The 24803-nt window shown below is 39.3% G+C and overlaps 1 protein-coding gene across 4 annotated transcripts in view; it reads left to right on the top strand.

The window, feature by feature from the left end:
• LOC136864916 (aurora kinase C) overlaps positions 1-24803 on the top strand; it is a 261391-nt gene that overhangs the window by 39754 nt on the left and 196834 nt on the right. For 3 of the 4 annotated variants that reach the window (XM_067142331.2, XM_067142335.2, XM_067142343.2), the window contains one exon: positions 2126-2320. In XM_067142331.2, the coding sequence (XP_066998432.2) occupies positions 2145-2320 (176 nt within the window). In that variant the 5' untranslated portion in view covers positions 2126-2144. Of the gene's footprint in view, positions 1-2125; positions 2321-9446; positions 9574-24803 lie in introns of those variants that run through there. The other variant, XM_067142349.2, reaches the window with a different exon arrangement.

Genomic DNA, 24803 nt, shown 5'->3' with positions numbered 1-24803 from the left:
TTTATTTTGTTTTGTTTATTTTTCTGTTGTGTGTAAAATGGTATTACCGTTAATAAAGTATTACTAAGACACCATCTTGCTAGCGCAGACCACTTTTATGATTGGTAAACCAATCCGTGTCAACTTACTTCTACATCATTTAAAGAGACAAATAATGAGCGTGGCAAGATGCTTGGAATGTCGCCTTGTTACATTGAAAAATATTTGTACACTGCCACTCCAAAAAATGCAGCTATGACAAAACTCGAACTCATGTCATCAAGGTTCGCAGACAATTACAGTAACCAATCGGCCACTGATCCGGTTAACTGCTGTGTAACTCTCGAAGTACAGAATTGTTCAAATTATTAGACTCAACAGACAGGTCAAGCACTTTAAAAAAAATATATATATTTTCTCTTCTCAAAATTATGTTGAAAAACCTATTTATACTAAGAAAACTTGTGTTTCAGCATAACATCAGTCCCTTGCATACGTTGTTTGCTATTTGGAGGTGTCTCCAGTTAATATAGTCCACTTTTGTCATTCATCACACCAACTTCTTAACTTCATACGTAAAACTTAACCTACAAAATTACTACTACATCATTACAATTAAATCTCTGATTACAACTGAGCATTTTAGTACTTTGTGTGGTACCCTTTGCATTGAATGACACTCTTTAGCCATTTTGGCATGCGTTTTACAAGATTTACGCGTATGTCCTTCAGTTCCACATCCGTATACCATAGATTGTTATTTCTGGAATCAGCTGATGTTTGTTGGTTATGTTCTTTTTCATGATCTTGTGTTTTATGAAGCTCCATACACTGATATCCTTGTCCGTTAAGAATTTTGTGACACTTTTGGCCTTATGACAGGGTGCAGTATCATGCATGAATATGAAAGAGCCATTGTCAAACCATTCTTTGGCCCGAGGAAGGAGTTGTTCTTCAAGAACCAGTTCGTAATTGTCCTGCATGCCCCCTCTACAATTTGAATTCGTTCAGGCCCATAGATGGACATCACACCCCACACCATCAATGCATTTTGGTGTTTCACATTCTGTTGTATGCACTCCAACTTGTATTCCTCTCCACGTTGACGATGTACATATCTTAAACATTCTTCAGAAATGGTGAAATAAGACTCGTCACTAAAACACACTTTCTCCCATTCATCAGGCCAGTGCTGAAGTCCTTTTGCCCATTACAAACGTGAATGTGCCATTGATGGGGTGTGGGAACTGATATTGCACATGTTAACCAATAATCTGACGAGAAAAATCCGTTTTATGAAGAGGTATCTTAAATATATTTCAAAATAGCATGAATTTGTCTGTTGAGTCGTAATAATTTGCATATACGTATATGCATTGCATTGGAATTGAGGATTCATAAATTTTTTTGAAATTATTAGGTTGCAGACCTGACATGATTAAGTAAAATTTGTTGACCTTTTAGTGTTCTATCATGTCCACTTGGTCTAAAGCAGATTCTGCGACTTGACATTTGACTTTAATTATTTTGATTACTAAAGCATATTGACTTAAATCCTTCTACACGAGTTACTGATTGTCCCCCAAAAGATACATCAAAGCTCGTTGAAATCGGTTGGACACAGGGTCTGCCCTCTCCTTGTTAGGATGTCCGTGATAGTCTAAAATCACAAAAAATGTCCTTGTTTTCTCTTTACTTCAATGAATTGTTGCTCCTGAAGAATTTGTCTGGGACAGGAATCATCCTCCAACAAAGATCTTGAATTCTCATTCTGTGTGCTGTTGTAAATTACACTTTCCAATTGGTTAGAAGAGTGTCAAAAAAGCCTGGAATTTATATTTAATTAACGAGTGAATTTGTCGCATGGTTAGGAACTTTTAACTGTGAACTTGCATTCGGAGTTGATGGGTTCGAATTTCATCAGCAGCCCTGGTGATGGTTTTCTATGGTTTCCAATTTTCACACCAGGCTATATCTTAGTTAAGGTCACAGTTGTTTCCTTCCCAATCCTAGCTTTTTTCCCATCCTTCTTACTGCATACCTTCATATCTCAGAGCAAAATTAAACCACTAGCAAAAGAAAATAAATTTCCTAAATATTTGGTACAGCTCTTATCAGTGTATTGAAATGTGTGTTTATTTTTCAGGTAGCAGTCAGAATTGTCAATGATGGCTAGCAACAAAGAAAATAAGAACATAATTACAAGACCTACAAGTGCTTCATTGAGTCTGAAGAAAGGACCTCAGCCTCAGATGACTTCTGATACTGCAGCAAAACCTGTTGCTGGTAGAAATGTTGTTAAATCATCTCCACTGCCAAAACCTACACAAAATACATGCATGTTAGTATAAAATGATTATTATTTTAATTAATTTGTGATACAATCCTCAGTATTTGTCCATATCATCTTCGTGTACTCTAACATCAGTTGAAAGTGTTTGCTTCTCATATCTAGATGTTTTCCTTAATTGTGTTCACAAGGAAAGCTGTCAAATTTCCAACAATTTGAGCTGTAGGTACATGTATGAATTTTTGTAATTATTAGTAATATAGTTAAAGATACATTGATATTCGTAAACTGAGATTTTTACTAATGATTTGGTACATTTTAGTATAATATCAGAATCACTGACGTGGTGTACTGAGCATTATGATCAATCTTTACTTCCATTTGGTGGATGGTGGTTATTTAAACCCCACTGTTGGCCCCAATATTTTTTTTGTTTTTCCACTGGGTAAATTCTGGGACCTACGAAACCAGTCCTAACCCTTTGCCATATCACTTGAACTGAAAGTTTGTAAGACATCCGTGGAGGGGTGGGGGGGTTGGAAAGCAGGCTTCATTTTATCTTCTGGTTTTGAATATTTCCTCACGTACAGAATTGTTTTAATATTATTTCCTGTCTAACAGTTTGTTAATAATATCAGAGGAGTCACTAACAGACCTAATGTAGTTTAAACACAACCAAGGCACAGTCAGTATGGCCTTCACTGTTAGACATAAGACATACTGCAAGAAAAATCCTAAAAACAAAGCCAGTCTGTCTATAAGATGTTCATGGATAAAGAATTCCAACTCTGTTGGCCAAAAACAACTTTCAAGCTAGTCCGAGTAGTTCAAATGGCAGTGCACTGGCCTTCTGAACACAAGTTGGCATATTTGATCTCTATTTATTCCGGTGGTATGTGAAGGTGCTCGGATGCGTCAGCATCGGGTCAGTAGATTTACTGGCTCTTGCAGGACAAAATTCCAAAAACATCAGCATCTCTGGGTTAGTGGAATATGAAACATACAACATTACTGCAGTAGTAGTAGTAGTAGTAGTAGTAGTAGTAGTAGTAGTAGTAGTGATGGTGGTGTTGCAAACTCTTTTGTGGGCCCAATCTTCAGTTCAAAATCTACGAAAATATGTGTATCTAAATGCTTTGATTGCAAAAAGACTGAAAGAGAGTTTCTGTTCTTGGTAGCATTAGACGTGAAGTGCCCTTTCAGATTAGTGATAGGGTATTAGATTCATTTTACTGAATCTATTCATTTGATTCCGTTCACGTTACTGAATCGATAGTGATCGGATTCACGGCACATTAGATTCACCGTTACTATTACATCTGTGTAGTGTCTACTGATATGACAGCAGCAACTATATTCTAAGCTTGCTGCTGTCATCTGGTCTTCATTCTATGAACTGTTTTCCTATGCGTCACATAGCTTTTAGATTCAGGTTTCTCCTGGCAGCCACCTCTTCGCATCAAATTTTGATATTACAAAGCCTTTCCCCCACAGTGACAACTTCTGTATATATAAGAGTTTTGTCTGTACATTGCTCGGAATTTGAAAAGAATGGCATTTGTGTATCGGTTATGTCCATAGTAACAAGGAAATGCACTTTTTACTTTTCCGTAATTTCTGTTTGTACGTACTCTCATCACGAGAAAAAGGCTGAAGAGAATTTAATGAAAATCGGTATGTGAAGTCGGGGGATGAGCCGCTACAACCTAGGCTATAAATCATTTTACTCATGCTGAGTGAAATGGTAGTTTAGGGGAAGGCCTAAAATTGAATTCTCAAATATTTATATTATTAGTGGTCCTATCGAAAAATACTACTTAACTAAAGTTAAATAGAATTAAATTTCGAATCATTTATGTCATGCATTTTTACAGTACCAGCTTTGATAACACAGATATTCATGAATTTGTATATTTGTTGCCAAGTCCATACCAACACCGAGCCATGAGAAAATGGGTTAACAGAATTTAATGAAAGTCGCTATATAGAGTCGGGCAGTAACAAACAACAGTGTAAGTTATAAACAATATTCTTCCCCGTGTATGAAATTGTATTTAACTGTTCTCCGCTTCTCGTAAACATTGAGACAATGCTGAACTTTGCATGTGCTATGCTGCTGTTCAGAAGATTGCGCCTTGCTTCTTGTAAGTGACTTACCTTCTACTTCTTCTGAATTTTACAGTGCATATCCCCGTTGTTTTATTTTGCCTCTTCAACTGTTTTGTGGGGACTTGATCTTTAATTTCTTTCTTACCTATGCATTGTTTTTTGCGTTTTATTCGGCTGATGACCCGGATTGGGGTTGAAACCGGTACCGCTTCCGCTTATAATTAAATAGGAATGTAACACTACATTTCGTATTTATTTGTATTGAATAGGTTGAACTACCTTATTTATTATTTCAATTTTATTATGAAATTGTAGTTGGGGAAGGCGCCTAAAATTTAATTTTTAAATTACCTATGTTATTGGTCCTATTAAAAAGTACTGCATAACAATAGTTACAGAAAATAAAATTTCCGACTATTTATTTTTTATTGAATTTTACCGTACTGACTATAGACTGGTACACCAATATAAATGGTCTGTTATTGGACATTATAAATTTTCCAGCTAACTCATTCTTGGTTGCCAGCGTTTCGCCCTCGTGTGCTAGGGTGGGCTCATCAGTTGGTACCTAGCAATAATGAGACAGTCTCTTAGTGCATTGGCACTGCCGGTGGCTCCAGTTAGCCTACGCAGTGGCCTCCACGGTATACACTAGCCGGCGTATTGGTAGGTGTGCTAGGTACCAACTGATGAGCCCACCCTAGCACACGAGGGCGAAACGCTGGCAACCAAGAATGAGTTAGCTGGAAAATTTATAATGTCCAATAACGGACCATTTATATTGGTATTATAAATTTACTCATTCAGGACAAATATTTCAGATTCCCTGTGGGAATCAACATCTATGTCATAGACTGGTATTTCAGAGTCGGAAGAAAAGTAAATGTGAAGGGCTACAATATTGAAAGCGGATAACATCGATAAACAATAACATTACATTGACCATTGTTTGTGGTGACGTTCTTTGTCTCTTGTGATGCCACTCAACTCCGATAGATGGGATTACTGCTGCGTACCGAGTATAACAGCCTGACTGAATATTGGCGCGAAATAGCTGGGGAGTTAGAAAGCTTTCTTCTTCAGCATGTCATTCCTCTGGATCATACATTTTCTGATTCCGTACTGCAGGTATGCAACTCACTGGGTCATCACAGTATTCTAGCTATTCGATCCCTACTCTGATGCGCTGTTTTGAATGAGCAGTGTACACTAGGGTTGGGCACTATGTCCCTGTTTCGGCACAAGGTGCCGGTGCACAGTTATGTTCCGCTGTTCCAGAACACAAAGTGTCAATTGTTCCGAAACATTCTCAAGCGAGCCGGAGACACTGACTCACTGTCCCATCAGAAGCGCCACTATGCACTGCCCTTCGCCTACTACCTGAACTGTGCAGCGGGCGCACGGGACGCGGAACTGTAACATCGCAGTGTAGAGAGAACTTCGAGAGGCAACAATGCTCCGCGCCAGTGGGAACTGGGAGTTTGCCTGTACGGAACGTGCTGTGTGGTGTGTGCCTGTGTGTAGTTATGGCCATGGTCCAGCATAAAGCTGCAGGGAACGTGAACGAACAGTCGGAACACTGAAATTCGCGCCCAATAATCACGTTAAATGTGGCTATTAGGTTAAGATTTTTCCGGTCAATATTAAATACACATAACACGGTTACAATGGCAGTGCAGGTGTTTAAAAGTAACCAATTCAAGAATATTTTCACCAGTTGAATGTATTGGCCTGTATTGTGAGTAATTAGTGAGTAAGTAATATCTCGAAAATTTCCCTCAACACCTTCTCGGGGATTGATGTTAAACATTAATTTGGACTTTAAGGAAACTTTTAAGCCCAAGAAAAATATGGGGTCGTCGCTTTGGAATTAAAAATATAACTGGATGAATACATTGTTGTACTTTCCTGCTGTTAGGCCGGGCGCACATTGAGAGGCAGTTGGCCGCAGAGCAGGGAAGAGCAGAGCAGAACAGCGCGAAGCTTACGAAATCGCGAAGTGGACGTGAGCGCACATTGCCACGCAGGGTCTCGTCGGTTTTCAGAAATAACATGTTTTCTTTAGACTCTGTGATACTGGGGCATCCAGTATAGAGAGGCTCTTTTATCTTTTTCTTCAAGCATTCGCGATTTTTCTCATTTTGTTAGTCATCTTCACAATTTCCCTTGTGCTGATGGCAACGCGGTTATTCAGCTTAAGACAATCGCAATAAAAACCACCACCTTCGCCAGTTTAAAACACTGAACAATATTTCTATGTTACCAATGTTTGGCGTTCATATGGACTAAGCAAAGAATTTAATTCATGATTATTTTTTATATTTTTTACGTCGCACCGACACAGATAGGTCTTATGACAACGATGGAATAGGAAAGGGCTAGGAATGGGAAGGAAGCGACTGAGGCCTTAATTAAGATACAGCCCCCCCCCTCCAGCATTAGCCTGGTGTGAAAATGGGAAACCACAGAAAACTATCTTCACGGTTGCCGACAGTGGGGTTCAAACCCCCTATCTCCCGAATGCAAGCTCATAGAAGGCGATCCTAACCGCATGACAAACTTGATGGTAAGTTCATTAATAGGATCACAGTGGGAGAGAGGGAAAAATATGTATTTACAAATGTACTGCTAGATTTTCATCTAGTTGTCACAAGACACAAGATACTAAAATCAATCAACATTGACAATCTGCTGTGAACGCGTTTACATTTATATTTGACAAGACATGATAAATTATTTTCCGTATTTATCTCTTCACATAAATGTGGTGATGGATGACGGCGACGGAGTCGGCGATGATGCTCTCCATAATCAGCATTAGATCTTTGTCTTAAATTCTATATGTTGCAAGAACTTGAGTCATGGATTGTTTCTTAGATATATGAGGATTACATTCTTTTGTTTGCTGTTTGTTTAACGTCGCATTAACATATCGAAGGTTTTCGGCGACGGAAGAAGGGTGGAGGATTGGGAAGGTAGCGGGCGTGGCCTTAATTAAGGTACAGCCCCAGCATTTGCCTAGTGTGAAAATAGGAAACCACGGAAAACCATCTTCAGGCCTGCCGACATTGGAATTCGAACCCACTATCTCCCGAATGCAAGCTCACAGATGCGCGACCCTAACCGCACGGCCACTTGCTCGGTGGATTACATTTTAGGCCTTTCTCTAAGCTACCTTGTTACACAGCGTGAATAAAATGATTTATAGCCTAGACTGTAGTGCCTTATTCCCCGAATTTACATACCTATTTTCATTAAATTCTGTTCAGCCATTTTCTCGCAAACATACATACATACATACTTACATACTGCATTGCAGTCCACATGATTCACATAGTACCTACAAAACATGGTGAGACTTAATGGCTGTGGTAATTTTCTCCTCCATTTCTTAACTAACTGCGTGACACGTGCGCAGGAAACTGTGTTTCGAAGACATCGCGTGGTAGGCGGAAGTACGTACAGAACCGGCCTGCTCTGCTCTGTCTTGCCCTGTCTGTCAACTTGCGATGGTGCAATGATTTGTGTGGGATACAAAAATCTGCTCTGCGCTGCACTGCTTTAGCTGCTTCGCCTGCGTCCCAATGTGTGCCCCGCCTTATGCTCTCTGCACTTCGAATTCCTTGCCTCTCAACTTCCATTTACTTTCTTCAATATCTCGGAAATTTCCCTTAACACTTCCTCGGGGATTGATGTTAAAAATTAATTTTCACTTTAAGGAAACGTTTAAGCCCAAGAAAAATACGGGTCATCGCTTTGTAATTAAAGATATAACTGGATGAAAAAATGTTGACACTCCAACACAGGGCGGCACACAGCCAAGGCCAACTAATCTAGTGCGGCCTTGGCACAGCACGTTCGGTTCAGGCACATCCAGCTGAAGCGGAGCATGTCCTGTTTCCTCTCGAAGTTCTCTCTAGGACGCAGTTACAGTCCTGTGTCCCGTGTCTCGGCACTCTGTACCGAAACACTCTGCCTCGAGTTCCTAATGTTGCGGAACAAGGGAATGTTCCGGTCTGCCCAACCCTAGTGTACACACTTAAGGTAGAGGCTCACTCAGTAGTAGTATGACCTGGTCTAGAATTACAATTTAGGCATATTCCAAATTATAGCACCACAATTCACTAAATAACTCAAAATACAACCCAGAAAAGAGCCTTTTCTTAAAAAGAGCTTCTTCCTCTTCACTTTTATTAAGTTCTATATTCATTTTATTCAAAATTAGCAGTGAAGAGGTTTCTCCTCTGGCTTGGAGGAAAAAATTGTCTCCAAGTCAGATAGATTTTTCCGCCGCCAGTGTAGTGAATTGATTTTTTCCGGCTCGTCGAGTACTCCAGATTAGTAAAAGGGCATAGCTTTTGCCCTGGGACTCTCCATTATTTGACCCCTCCCCTCCCCCCAAAAAGGGGCTAAGTGTGTTCACGGATCACGGCTATCTGCGGCCTGGTCATTCCAGCTTGGATGATATAGATGTTGATTCCCATAGGGAATCTGACATATTTGTCTCAAATGAGTAAATTTATAATACCAATATAAATGGTCCATTATTGGACATTATAAATTTTCCACCTAACTCATTCCTGGTTGCCAGTGTTTTGCCTCCGTGTGCTAGGTTGGGCTAATCAGTTGGTACCTAGCACACCTACCAAGACGCATGGCTAGTGCATACATGGTAGTGAGACAGTCTCTCTAGGTGCATTGGCACTGCCTGTTGCTCTAATTAGCTTAGGCAGTGGCTTTTTTCATTTGATCGAGTATTTCCTGTGAAATCATTGCTTTTACTACCGCCAGTCCTTCTGAGGTCATTGTAATGACCTATGTTTATTTCAGTTGGGAAAAGCACTAAGACTGTCTTTCTGAGAATGTAAAAAGGCAGGTAGAGAGTGAGTGTCTGCCATCATAATGCAATTCCCCAACCTGATTGTGACTGATAGTAGGCAAGCGGGCCTACCATTACAACGAAAATTCCCTAACGCAGTCTTCTTATCCCTTTCCACCCGAGCCCACATGATCATGCGGGTTCAATTTTAATTTTCCCATCGTAACCCGCTCTTTTTTTCCACTACAGTACGGACTGCAGTAATCGTGCGAGTTCTGCTGTTCATTCTTCAACTGTTTTTATACTCTTCTTGGCCACTGGATGGCAGGAGAAGCAGTGAAACTTTTACCAAGGAGAGTAGCCATGTGCTCGGAGAGTAAGTAAATTATTTTATATGTATTTTAATAATATACCATGAGTTTTTTATTTAGTCTCTTGTATAAATAAGCTAGGTTTATGACTGCATAATTGAAATTCAATTACGGTATATTAACAGATCTCACAATACACTCTCGAATTTATAGTAGCACGATTGTGCTAGTTAGATTTAATTTGAGGTTATGGCAACTTCTATTGTCAATACAACTGTTAATATTATTACGTCAAATATAGTATTTTTAATATTAAATACTAGTTGTGTGTTAATGACTTATTGTATGTCTGTAGAGTTTACTTAGGATAAATTACTTCAACTACTGGATGAATCTGACATTGGTGAGCTGTCCAGTGAAGATGAAGACGAATTAGTGACCATAACCTCACTCTCCAATTCAGTACTCAATGATGACACGTTAGATGATGTTCATGAAAACGATGTACGAGAACACGAGGGTGGACTACCAACATAAAGTGTGTCAACTACACCTGTACAACCACAGGCATGCAGGTTGTTATTCAAAGAAAAGACATTTATTGAAAAGCCCCGTCCTGGACCAAAAGACTATGAAGCCACTCAGGTATGTGGTTCTGGTGTTCATTACAAAGGGCAGTAGGAAAGTTTTGTAATACGCAAAAACAGTTAGATGGACACCCCTGTTATGGTGCGGGATGAAAAGAGGGGTGAAAACCGGTCTAGAAGAACGCAAGGCGCGACCTTCACGCCAGCTGTTACCAAGCCGTGGGATTGAATGCAAGTTACGATGTCAGTGTGGTCTAAAGGTGAATATCGCGTAATTATCTGCTACAGTTTTGCACGTGGATTACTTGCTGCCCAGTGCCTGGAATAAATGACTCCTGTGCTGGGGAGACTGTCCACATCAGACAACAATTTTCCGCTGGAACAAAGAGTTGCAGTGGGGAAATTTTGGGGTTGAAGACGATCCTCATTCTGGGCGACCGTCTGAATCAGTGACTGAGGAAAACCTTGAAGCTGTGAGGAAAGCGTTGCAGCAAGAGAGGTGGTTGACATATTGGCAGGTAGAGACCCTCCACATCCCTGCAACAGCTATTCATTCAATTCTACACGACCATCTCCATGTTAGAAAGGTTTGTTCCCTTTGAGTGCCCCATTCACCTTCAGATGAACAAAGGGCACATTGAGTGAAATGGTGCCGAAAAATGCTAAAACAGTTCGAAAATCGGACTTCGAGTGACAGCAATAGAGTCGTTACAGGTGATGAAACTTGGCTTTATTATTACGATGTCCCAACAAAATCCAAGAACAAAGTGTGGCTGTTTGAAGATGACGGTACTCCTCTGACTGTGCAGAAGTCAAGGTTAGTGAAGAAAAGGATGATTGCAGTATTCTTCACTAAACGGGGCATCCTGACTTGGGTTGTGCTAGAAACACAAAGGACAGTTACTGGGAAGTGGTACAGTGAGACTTGGCTGCCTCAGGTCATCCAGGCTCTCAAGCAGCTACGTCCAAGGTCACGGCTCAACACTTGGCTCTTGCACCACGACAATGCTCCAGCACATCGTGCTAACGTAACAATGGATTTACTTGCCATATCAGTGTTGACTGTGATTGAGCACCCTCCATACAGTCCTGATCTTGCCCCACGTGACTTCGCACTTTTCCCAGAAGTGAAGATGAAGCTGAAAGGGCGGCGTTTTACATCCAACGAGAAGCTTCTGGCAGCATGGGATCAAGAGTGTGAAAATGTAACAGAAGAAAAGTGGTGGAGTTGGTTCAGTGACTGGTTTCAACGTATGGAGAAGTGTATTGAGTGTGGTGGAAATTATTTTGAAAAAGTCAAAAGCGTTCACTCACATTGCAAAAGTTTTCTAGTGCCCTTTGTATTAATAGATCTGTAAACAGCTGTACACTATTTCAGATGCTCTGCTTTATATTCTCTCCTGCTTTTTGCTGTGGCATTTTTCTGTACATGCAGAATTTAATTTTAATTATTTCTCTCATCCTAGAACCCACCACCTGTAAGAACACCACTGCCGTATTTAAGGGATACTTCACGGATGATTTATTAGAATTAGAATCACAGTACACCAACATGTATTCTGTAGCAAAAACTGGTAAATCTTTAGAAACTGATTCCATGGAACTGAAGAAGTTTATTGGGGTGAATTTATTAATGGGGTGCATTCCCTATCCACAGTTGCCAATGTATTGGAAACAGGGTATATCCCTGAAACTGATTTCAGAGTGCATGCCTAGAGATAGTTTTCTTGCTTTACGCACAAATCTTCATTTTGTTGATACAGTTACACCACCAGAAGAGGCAAGTAGTAATAGCCTTTGGAAGGTGCAGCCTATTATTAATGCAGTGAGAGATGCCTGTGAAAATTTGCCAAGGAACTTTGGTTATTACTCCATTGATGAGCAGATGATCCTTTTCACTGGACGCTGTAAAATGAGACAGTATGTGAAAAATAAGCCAAGGCCAGTAGGGTTTAAAATTTTTGTACTGACTGCAGCTTCTGGTATTGTTTTAGATTTAGAGATTTACCAAGGTGCTAGTACTCCACTTCCTGAGAAAAAGAACCTAGGTTTAGGGCCTGCAGTTGTCATGAGACTTGTTTGTTCCTTACCTCAGGGTAGTTTCATTTACTTCGATGTATATTTTACTGCTGTGCCTCCCCTGGAAAAGCTGCAAGAGAAAGGTCTTGAGGGTACTGCTACGATCATAGTGAATAGAATTGGACATGTTAAATGAAAGTAGAAAAAGACAGAAAGAGGTATGTTTGATCAGATGATGCAATTGTTGTAGTTGAATGGAGGGACAACTAGCAGGTGGTAACGGCTTCAACATGCTCAGGGATTGAACCTGTAATCAAGGTGAAATGTTGGAGCAAAAGAGATAACAAATATATTGAAGTTGACTGTCCTGCAATAGTGAAAAACTATAATCAATACATGGGAGGAGTCGACTTGTGTGATCAGCTAATGGAAGCCTATCGCACATGGTTCAAGACTAGAAAGTGGACTTTGAACTTAATTTTACACCACCTGGACGTGAGCATTGTAAACAGTTGGCTAGTTTGCAGGGAAGATTGCAGAGCCAACAAAATGGCAAAGAGTAAGATCTATGATCTATTGCAATTTAGGATTGCCATTGCAGAGGCATTAATTTCAATTGCAGATAGAAAGAGGTGTAGGAGGGTGAGGAAGTAGTAGTTTTGCCTCCTAAGAAGACAACGAAGATATACACTCTGTCACCAAAAGCAGTGGCTGACAAGCGTTATGATGGGTATGACCACTGGCCATTAGTTAGTGACATTGCTTCACCAAGATGTTGCCTGCTGAAAACATGTAAAAGTCTTTAAAAAAACGTGTGTCAAGTGTGACCAGTTCCTTTGTTTGTCTAAGGAGAACCAGTGTTTCAGCCTTCATCATGTAAAGTAGGTCAAGTTTGAGTATGCTTTTGCTTGTACAAAAAAAGTTTCATACTTCAATATGTGAACTAGTATATTGTGCTTGATTTTGATTTTTTAAAATGTGTGTTTTTAAAAAAAAATTAATTTAAATCATAATGTGTTATTGACTGATTTATTGTTTAGACATTAATGCATGCGATTGTACCTGCGTAATATATAACATTAATTTTACTTGAAAGTGAACAGTGTTAAATTGTTAAACATGCGAGTCGGATTCAGGTGTACAGTAGAAGTCCGCTATAGCGAGTACGACATATAACGAGAACCCCGTTATAACGATAACTTGTGTCCGTCCCTTCAAAATTCCTATGTTAAACTGTATTATCCTTCGGTTACAGCGAGAACCCTATCACTGACTTATCCGTTATTACGAGCGATTATGTAAGCTCGATTTATCCGTTGCTGATATTTATGTACCCAGTCACTATACTGCATGCGATTGATTATCTTCGGTAGTGTATCATTTCCTCGCTATGCCCAGCAGCGAGCTCTCTCGTAGACATTCGAGGGCAATGTCGGAGTCGATTAATAATACCCGTCGAGTGCTCTTCCGTGAGGAAAATGAAAGAGGAGAACATGTTTTCGTAATAAATGCGTAAATATTGTGTCCAATAGCTGTTGTTAACTCGTTAAAGATAAACGCTGAATAAACGATCGCATAATTTTAATGCTAAATACCGCAATTAAGGAAGAATGAGATAGGCCTACACATCTAGATATGGCGGAGTATGTCGTTGATTACGAGGTTCGTTTATATTTTCTCGCGTCCTTTAAATTACGGAAAGGCTATCGTGTTAATTTATAGCGAGAAGATTATAATTTCTCTACTTCCGCTTGAAGTATGTTTTCATCGTACATATAGTACAGGTATGTTAGGATATATAACGGTATTTGAATAACAAAACTGAAACGTTTGCCACAAAATGCGATCGATCATCTTCGGTACAGTATAGTTTTTGCGCTATGTGCATTTGCGAGCTCTCTCGTCAACATTCGAAGGCAATGTTGGAGTCGATTAGTAATACCCATCGACTGCTGTTCTCAAAGAAAATTTGAAATGAAAAAGGATAACACGTTTTCGTAATAAATGCGTAAATAACGTGGCCGATAACAGTTGTTAACTCGTTAAAAATAGTCTGAAGTAAACGATCTCTTAATTTTAATGGTATACCGTATACTGAAATTAAGTAAGAAAGTGATAACCTCAAGTTATGGCACTGATTTCAAAGGATAGTTTATATTTTCTCGCGTATAATTAAATTTCGAAGAGCTATTCCCGTGTCAAATTTTAGCGAGGAGGTTATTTCTCTACATGCATTTCAAATAGGTTTCAATGACACATATACGGTAAGGTTAGGTGATGCCGTTTGAAAAAGAAAACCGAAATGTTTGACACAGAAGCCTCTGGAGTGATACCGTATTTCCTCCAATCCAAAAAGTTTTTTTCTCAGAATCTTGTGTGATAAATCATTGGTCGTTTTGCATTCCCGGCGTGATAGTAATGAACACCACTGGGCAACTACCGCAGTAACTATGCTGTTTTTCACCACCCACCCCCCTCCACCCTGCACACACATGACACAAAACTCGTTGGCAGTAAAAGACTGCCTCTTTATCATAGGCCTACATCGCTAGCCACGGCGACCCGTCGTACAGTGCCTATGTGTAACGTCACTGGATCTCGGAAAATAGTGAAGATAGAATGACATTCTATTATCCTCTACAAAAAAAAAAAGTTTCTCAAATCTGCAGAATGGCATCAAAACATGCGAGCCTTTGAATTCTTAGAAAGGCCACGGCTATCAGCAGCAGAGTTATAACGTGTCTGCTGTACCTGACGCTTAGTTAAAGACGGCAGGAATATTTTCGTGATGGATCGTCGTGTTGTAAAGATACATGGAACAGGTATTGCCGGAAAATTTTCAATGGGTTCTCGTCGATGTTACAATGCCAATTTTAAGTTAATGGCTATTAAACACTCGGAAATGTATAATTGTGCAGCCGCAAGAAAATACGGCATGGGCCTAATTAAAGCCCATATTCGGCATTACCGTGAAGACAAAGATAGCTTAAAAATGCGTACTGCACAAAAAATGCATTCTGTGGCCCGCAACAAGGACGCTTTAAAGAAGTTGAAGATGAAATTGTGAGGTATGTGCACAAAAATGCATGGGCGGAATTGCCATACCGCAGCGCAATAAACTTGTGATAGTTCATATATCACACCCTCGAATTGTATGTAGAAGTTACAGATATTATTGTCAGTATTCGATTTATTATTATTATTATTATTATTATTATTATTTTCTGTATTTCATTTGTATATTTTGTTATTTATATTTGTAAGCTGGGAGATATGCACATATGTAGGTATGAGTAATTTGTTTTGCAGGAGTGGGAAAACATTGCTATCTTGGACTCAGGTAATTTGGATGCCTCATGCGGGCATCCCAGTGTCTGATAAGATGTGTTTGTTGATGTTATTGTACTAGGAAAGTTCTATGAGTCATGTGATATACCCCAGCGTTTATTTCTTGGGACCAAGTATGAGTTCAGGGCATGGTCTTGACGAGAGCATCACTCATGATTGGCTGGCAAGGACCAGTCCAGACGTATCATCTGAGAGGAAGGGAGAAGCGGATGTTTATAAAAATTTCGACATCACTGTATGAAGGAACCACAACTGACATTCGGTACGGACAAGGAGGAGTACTGACACACTGTACAAGAAGGAAAGACAACTGACTCACTGTACGGGAAGGAAGTGGTGCTGATACACGGTACTGTAGTGACACGGTTGCAAAGGACTGGACTTCAAACTTTCGTGGAGCGTAGTCTTGTTATGTTCGTGGAAAGTGGCTGATTAACAGATTGTGGAGTGCTTGCGCATTAAGTATTGTAGTACTTGTAGAGGTCTGGCATTATATGTTGGTGAAAGCTATCTCAGACTTTCTATAATTTATGTTGAGGATCGACAGGCGTGTGTTGCTCAAATGTACTATATATCTTTACAAGTGTTAAAATATGTGAACACAGTATTACAAGGTACAGTATCTGTGTGATGTGATAACTGCCGATTATGAGAATTGGCAAGTAGTATTGATACAGAGACAGTGGAAGGGTATTTATCTACATGTATGTACATTGTTCATCGGACTATCTACAAATGGTAGCTTAGTTCTCGCTTTCGTTTTTCCACTGTTTTCATTATTATTGTTGTTGTAAATATGGAGTCTTTTGAGGTGCTCATGCACGGATTTTGTTAAGAATATAGTTCGCTATTTTAGAATCAGTGGAGTTATTGATGAACCTAGGTGCAGTTCCTACCTATTTAGTCGTTTTCAGGAGGTTAGGTAAGGCCTGCAGCAGATGTACCAGTACGCAGCATTATGTACACGCCCTGGGATATAAAGTTTATCATGCTCTATCTAAATTCGAGGGATCCATTCTGGTGAACTCTGGCGTCCATACTATGGACATTTCGATTAACTATTTTTATTTAATTTATTTAAAGTATTTTATGAAGTTTTCGAATATTTTCATTTATGATATATTGCATAATTGTACAGCCGCAAAAATACGGCATAACTAAAGCCAATGTTTGGCGTCTACAGTCTAAAAATGCGTACTGTATAAGAAAAGATAATCATATAAATTTACAAAGCACTTTCTAAGCCTGATTAATTTTTTTTTGAAGGAAAAAGTGGGAGTCATCTTGGATTCGGAGAAATAATGTGATATTTATTTTTCAGAATGAAATTAAACCCACACTTTCACGTATTATCGGATTTCAAAAAACAACAAACAAGTAAGCCGCAGTTTGGATATTATCTGTGAAAACTCAAATTTTGAACAAACTGATTGCCGTCTCATACTGAATTTAATGTTTATGGGGTTTTCCTCGACTTTTACAAAAATCGGATATACCGACAATCTGTTATAGCGAGTAAATTTTTCGCAATTACGAATTCTTGCTATAACGGACTTCTACTGTATTAAACCCTAACCCGCACGATCGTGCTAGTGCTTTTTTGAGAAAATGGTGATCAATAAATTTAAAGTATTTTTCCCGAAAACTACATCCAAAAATATCCTTGGGGACATTAGTAAAATTTTAAAATTATATAAAAAAAAAATCTCAGGTCGGAAAGGGATATGAGAAAAGACGTTTGGTGATTTCGCTGTCGCGTTTCCAGGGTAACATTAAGGGCTATGCAATTTAATACAGTCTTGCTCGCAACGTGTACTCTACCTGACCTACAGTTCTGTATACAATGTAGAATTCTGTAGCGAAGCACAAGTACATCAGCTAGTCATTAAATAAGTATATAGAATTGGATGAAAAAATATCTGTATGCACAATCAGTAATCTGCATTTAGGGCTGTTGCCCAGGTGGGAGATTCCATATCAATTGCTTGCCTAGTCTTTTCTTAAAATGATTTCAAAGAACATAGAAGTTTCATTGTATTCACATTAAGTACACAATACAAAACAAATAAAAATGAAATGCAGGAAAAAGGGCACTTATGCGGTACTAAACATGCTCGTTATATTACAGAACAAAACTTACGTAGTTAATAATAATAGGAAGAAGAAGAATGACTGACATAACGCAAATTTTATATACTTAATGTATGGTTTTCCCTCAGTTCGCTGAAGGTCACAACTCAATCATATATACAGAATTAGATATAAAAATACCAATGTTCGCAATAAGTAGCCTACATACTAAATATAAATATTTTTTTTGCTATTGGCTTTATGTTGCACCGACACAGATAGGTCGTACGGCGACTATGGGATAGGAAAGGCCTAGGAGTTGGACAGAAGCGGACGTGGCCTTAATTAAGGCACAGTCCCAGCATTTGCCTTCTGTGAAAATGGGAAGCCACTGAAAACCATCTTTAAGGCTGCCGACAGTGGGATTCGAACCCACTATCTCCCGGATGCAAGCTCCTAATCGCACAGTCAATGCGCCCGGTAAATGAAATTAGTTGTTTTACCTCGCACCAACACAGACGGGGCTTATGGTGACAATGGGCTTGGAGTGGTAAAGAAGCGGCCGTGACCTTAAGGTACAACACCAGCATTTGCCTGGTGTAATAATAAAACCCCGGAAAACCATCTTAATGGCTGCCGACGGTAGGATTCAGACCCACCATGTCCCGAATGCAACCTCATAGCTACGCGACCCTAACCGCAAGGCCAACTTGCTTGGTGATCTTTCATAATGTCTCTATCAGTAGAGGATTTTTTAAATAGTCATATTTTGTATTGGCTGCCCAAGGTGCAGAGTAGCCATGTGGTTTTCTGATTCGACATCTTTTTATGCAAGTAATTGCATCAGTCGGCTCACTCACTGTTCACATACACCGGTGATCTCGTAATTCGATTATTGAAGTCTTGGGCAATGCTGTGACATACGAACTGAGAGAATACTGTACCATTAGGCTACTATTAAAATGGAAATATTAAGGAGACCGAAATAAATACAATGGCCGGCGGTGGCATCAAACGGAATAAATAAGTATACGTCACTGAAGTCCTGATTAACATCAAAGCAGAAGGCATAGAATCGTAATGGCCGTGTAAAAGACCACAAAACGTGAGTTGGATTGTTGAAATAACAAAGGAAGGGAATAAAATGACTTCTGAATCGCTTTCTCTGAGAGAGACACGCAGGTAAGCAGGAAGGATAAAATATCACATTAAATCATCGCTATAAAAGAAAGCTCATCTAGGAGAAGACCAACATCAATCTGTAATCCATTTGCTGATATAGAGCGAAAATAACGTGAAGAAAATTCTAAAATTCCAGAAGATTGATTTATAACATCAGAAGAAAACGAGAGCGGTACACGCAACTTCAGGCAATCCACCAAGAGAAGAGAAAGAATTAAACCAAGTGTTTAATACTCATATTAGCCAAGAAAATCAGTCAGTAATCAGAAATATCATATTTGCCATAAATGCCTAGAGAAATAACTACATTAGAGATTTAATGAACGGCAACAACACGTATTATTTCGTACAAATTGTATCTTATGATTTCATGAACGAGATCGTCGCCATGGAGTCCTAAATTTAGGAAATGGGCTGCCCAAGATTACATAATTTAGCTCAAGATAATTGACCACCCTGATCAGAGATGACACTTGGAGGAAGAGCAGCAGCCGAGAGGAGACCATCCCAAAAAGGCAGAGGAAGCAAGATGAGTTTCTTCTTTTTCAAAATTTTATGTAAGATTTGGTAGAAAGTAACTTCAATAGCTTAATTGCAAGTGTCATATAATCAATGTGGCCAAACGTGATCTTCAAAGCTAACCTATTTCACGTGAACTTACGAATGATTAGTGTGCTGATCAATGTATATTGATGTAGGAAGTGATAATGTTATAAACGAATTCCAATATTAGCCGGAGTTTTGTTAATGCTACTGGAGAATGTTACGAGTGATAGACCCCAAATCATATTGAAGGTATAGGTGGTTGTCATTCGAAGAATATTGGAGAGGTCACGTACTGTCTGAAGTTAAGATGGATTCTGAGACAGTAATATTAATAGACAGGACGATGGCTGTATAATACAAAGAAGAAATAGATCCTATGTGAAGTATGGGCCAGTGTAGAAGCAATAACGTCGAGGGAAGTTAAATGTTATGAAGAACGAGAGAAGGGATGGGTCCAGTTAGTTCATTTGCTTGAACTAGTTCATTAGATACCGTTCATAGCCTTGAGTTGTTCAAATGAACGAGGTAATTCATGATGTGATGTCATAGAAACAGCCCTCGTGGCATTTAGTTCAAATTAACGAGTAAGTTTATTATGAGCTCGAAAAGAAAACGGCTACACAATGCCGCCGCAAGTTTGTCTAAGTGAAGAAATGGTATCTACGAGAGATGGATAGGCTTTTGTATAACTCCTCCCCAATTGAGAAGTGAGAAATGTGCTGTCACGTGACCATTAACACGGCACGCCATTGGCCATTCGTGTGCAAGCTTATTTGTCATTCAAATGAACGAGGTAGTTTATTATGAGCATCTTAGCAACAGCATAGTGGTGCGAGCTAGTACGTATGTTTTATGATAGATAGTGCTTGCTTAGGTCTTCGTCCTTCCTTAATGTAAACGACAAACCATAATATAGCCTTCCACCGCTCGGCTGTTCGAGGGGCGTATGAATCAGCTGTGATTTTGAGAGAGAGGAAGCTATTTACCAGTTTTATCCACGGGAAACACATTTCTCTAAGATAATTGTCCTTTTTTAGCTGTTAAAGAGCTGGGAAAGACGAATCCTATGGAAACGTCCTGTTAATAAGGAATGTTCCTGAAAAACTAATATTGCAATGTTAGATATGTCTTTTCAAGTGTTTACTCTAAAATCAGTGTTTTCCCTTATGCCTGACACTACCCTCATCAGAATGGAATGTCAGGCCCTACCCACTGACAGTAGGATGTATGCGGGTGAATTTATCAGAAGCCAGTTAACTTTTGATGTGCTCTATTGGTGTGTAAAATCTAATTTCCTTAATATTTCCTTTAATATTACATTGTGATAAGGGGAGTAACGACTGAAATTATGAACTTCCATAGTTTTCTGTCGATCACCAGATAAATTTAACCACTACTACGTACATCTCATTTTAGACATCATTACACATGGAACAGGACAGATAGTGACTGAGAATAGGAATTGTCTCACAGGAAAAAGGGCTGAGCAACTATTATTTCTGATCAGTAATATCTGAACTGTTTAACGGACTTCATTTATTATTACGGTTTCCATGGACATCGAGGTGCCGAAATTCTATCCCACAAGATTTATTTTACCTTCCAGTAAGTCTTCTGACAAGAGGCTGTCGTATTTGGACACCTTGAAATTTGAGTGTTTTCTGTGTGTTATGAACAATTTTAACATTTTAGTTGATTATTCTTATACGCCAATACACTCATTTTAAAATAATCTATGCGTACTGAATACAATACCGTAGTCTCGTGTTGGTCACCATCTGATAACATGATTTTGCTACTCCGCTCCAAGTGCGCGTGATTTCGTTGTGCCTCGTGTTGTAGACATTGATTATTTTGTGTGTAGACAAAGTATTTATTTACCCGTGCCCGTGTATAATTCCCACAACCGTCGTGTATTGTAGAACGCTCACAGTACGTAAGTGCCAGACTGTAAGCACGTTTTTATTTTTTTCATAATGTTTAAAGAGGTAAATCAGCGACATCACCCCATTGTGTGTATTGTGGACCATATCCTGCATAAGACCGGACTCAAACATGAGCTCAGTTATAGCTAGCAGGCAAGTACAACATTCTGCGAACTTGGAATTTGATTGTAGTCTTTCGGAGCTCCTAGCACAAACAGAAAACAAGTACACAGTGCCGCCGCCAGTTGAGAAGTGTGAGAGGAGATGTGCTGTCGTGATCATCAACACGGCACGCCATTGGCCATTTATGTCAAGCTTATTTTGTCGTTCAAATGAACGAGGTAGTTCATTTGTGCTGTCTTCATGGAAACAGCTCTCGCGGCACTTCATTCGATGAACGAAGTCGTTCAAATGAATGAGGCGCAAGCTAGTACGTGCATTTTACAATAGATGGTGTTTGCTGAAATCTTTGCTCGCGTGAATGACCCGTTCAAATTATTTGAATGAACTCGTACCAGTTCAAATAAGAGAGTTGTTCAAATGAACTATAGTTCGGTTATTATGAGTTTCAACTTGACGTTTGAACCCTGCATTTTGGCGGAGGGTAAGTGAATTAATCAACTGCCAGTCATAGGCAGCCGATCGCTCCGATAGAGCGCTTTAAATTCCAGTTCCGGTTAGCGGTGTTGTCGATCTGTTGTTTACTGTAACCCTGTGCTCTCAGCTGTGTGTTGTATTCTGCTCAGTTCTTTTGGCGGTCTTTGTGTGGCTTTGTGTTAGGCTGTTCATTTATATTTTGTAGTGTAGAGTTTATAGATTTATTTGGTATTTTTAATAGTATAGTCCAGGGATGGCGAACCTTTTCCAAGTAGCGTGTCATTTTAAGTCTGGTTTATTATTCTCAACTGTGACCGTGCCACTTGTTATCTTGCTTTAAGTAAAATCTACAACCTACAAACCCCCTCCCCTCCCTCATGTTGTCGTAGTTCGTGTGCTCAACAATTTAACTAATTTCTACCTCATCACATTCCCGCAAGGAAACCAGATGAAACAGCTATCCTAGCCTGTAAGATCACATTCATGCTTTCATCAAAACATGCTGCATACATGTGGGAGTTATCCAAATTAGGTTTCAATTGCTCCGAAACTTCTCTCATTTTATTACGATATCCTTGACACCAGCTCAGCTGGCTGGCATTCCTTTAATTCTGTTAAATATTAGCTGTTAGGGTAGTTTTCAAATAATGTGTCGGACGTCAATAAGAAAGTTTCTTTCAAGATCTCACCATTAGTACCATTAGTTTCCCATGTATGCTGTACTATGCAGTGAGACTTATGGAAACAGCTGCACTGATATTATGTCTTGGCCGGAAAGAAGATACAAAAGAGTTTATGTGTAATGTTCGATATTTTGTGAAACGAACTCTCTTCTTCATTCATTTGATATGGAAAAAACATTTGAATGATTAGTCTCCAAAACTGCGCTTTACGTTAAATGTGAGGGGTACAATTGTTTTCGAACAGAGGCAACACATTTTTCTGCCAGTCCGAATTCCCTTGTCCACAGTTCTTGAAATATACGGTCACCGCCTTTGTTAAGTTAATGTCCTTTCGGCACCGAAAACATGTTTGCGATGTCCGTATACAAAACCACCAGAAAACGACGCTATTTCACTTGACTTTCGGACGTATCAGTGTAGCAGTATTGCTATATTGCACGTCCAAATGAAGCTAGTATTTAGATTTTCGATATTTATTCCTTACACTTGAAACACTATGGGGTATGTATTGTCTGTACTACAAGGCGTATATAAAAACATTATTATGTTCATGTGGCGTGCCACTGAAAACGTGTTCACGTGTCACCCAGTGACACGCGTGTCATAGGTTCGCCATCCCTGGTATAGTCCATCATATTGTAGTGAGTAGAGTGTAACAATGTACAACAGTGATCTAGTTCATATAGTAGCTTAATTTAATATTTCGTTCGGTGGTTATATAATAGGTTAATTTTAGGCCCTATGTGAATTTCATATTCTGTCACGTCGATGCCTACATCTAAGGATGACTCTCCCAAGAGTAGAAAGCCATTCGGACGCGAAACTCCACTGAGGAGCGAGGTCCGGGAAACTGTTTGCAATTCCCATTTTAACGTCATAGAAGTGATTTGGGCCCAAGTGAAGGATTATGTAGCTGAGAATAAGACTCTTCAGTTTCGGAAGTTGAAAGACATTTCCAAAGCCATAGGCCGTATAAGTGTGGAGGACTGGAGCAACATTATGCGACACACGAAATCCGACATGATTAAAGCTTGTGAGAAAGAAAGTCTCACAGACGGTTATGTTGAAGACTTTATGTCTTTAGGGTCAGGTGAGATTGAAACCTCAATGGACGATGACAATGCCGATAGCGACTCCGAAATGAGTGATGTTCTCCCTTTGTAGGATTATTTCCTTCCTTAGGGGAAACTGAATCTAACAGCAACGCGAGCTCTTCTACATGGGAGTAGAAATTTTATTTTATTTTCTCATGTTTTATCTTTTCGAGCATTGATGTATGTTTATCTTGTAGTGTTATCCTAAATGTGTTGTGCATTGTTGTTTATCTTACATGAATTATGTAGCTACAAAAATAATTGATTATGGACATATTCCAGTATATACATTTCCGTTCGTGTTGTGTGTCATAAATCAGCTGTTTGTATTCATAGCAGTTTGGCACCACAGTCTGACTTCCGGTTAACTGTCAAGTCGAAACTCACACCAGGTAAATGCTGGGGCTGTACCGCAATTACGGCCACGGCCACGTCCTTCCCACTCCTAGCCCCTTCCTCTCCCATCGTCGCCATAAGACCTATCTATGTCGGTGCGACGTAAAGCAACTAGCAAAAAAAAAAACAAAAAAAAACAACAACATAAACCACCTGAAAAATACACTGTATCTCTTCTTATTCACAATGCAAACAGAAGTTACCCCTCATGGTTGCAACTTTCATTTATTAACTGGTACTATGATCATTTGTATTCACACTGATTTCGGACTTAGTCCATCCTTTGACACACAAAAACTCACTGTACATATACAGTAGAAGTCCGTTATAGCGAGAATTCATAACAGCGAAAAATTTACTCGCTATAACGGATTGTCGTTATATCCGATTTTTGTATAAAAGTCGGAAAACCCTTCATGCACATTAAAATTGGTATGAAACGGCAATCAGTTTGTTCAAAACTTGCGTTTCTGCAGATGATATCCACACAACGGCTTACTTGTTTATTTCTTGTAATCCGATACTACGCGAAAGTATATGTTTAATGTCCTTCTGAAAAAAATATAGTACCGTATTTCTCCGAATGCAAGATGAACCCCACTTTTTCCTTCGAAAAATTTATATCAGGCTCATAAAGAAGTTTGTAAAATCATATGAATGCCTTGTTGTTTAGTAGGCCTATGAATTTTTAGACTATTTTTAGACGTTGAAAATTGACTGTCGTCACGCCGTATTTCTTTTTTTTTTTTTTTTTTTTTTTTTTTTGCAGCTGCACAATTATTCTTTATTTCCGCAGGTTTGAGAACCATTAACTTAACATCGGCATCATAATACCGAAAAGAACTCGT

Source organism: Anabrus simplex, chromosome 1 (assembly GCF_040414725.1).
Source record: "Anabrus simplex isolate iqAnaSimp1 chromosome 1, ASM4041472v1, whole genome shotgun sequence".
In the NCBI taxonomy this organism is placed as follows: Eukaryota; Metazoa; Arthropoda; class Insecta; order Orthoptera; family Tettigoniidae; genus Anabrus; species Anabrus simplex.
Note: the sequence above shows the minus strand (reverse complement) of the source record. Positions and strands in the feature narration are given on the sequence as shown.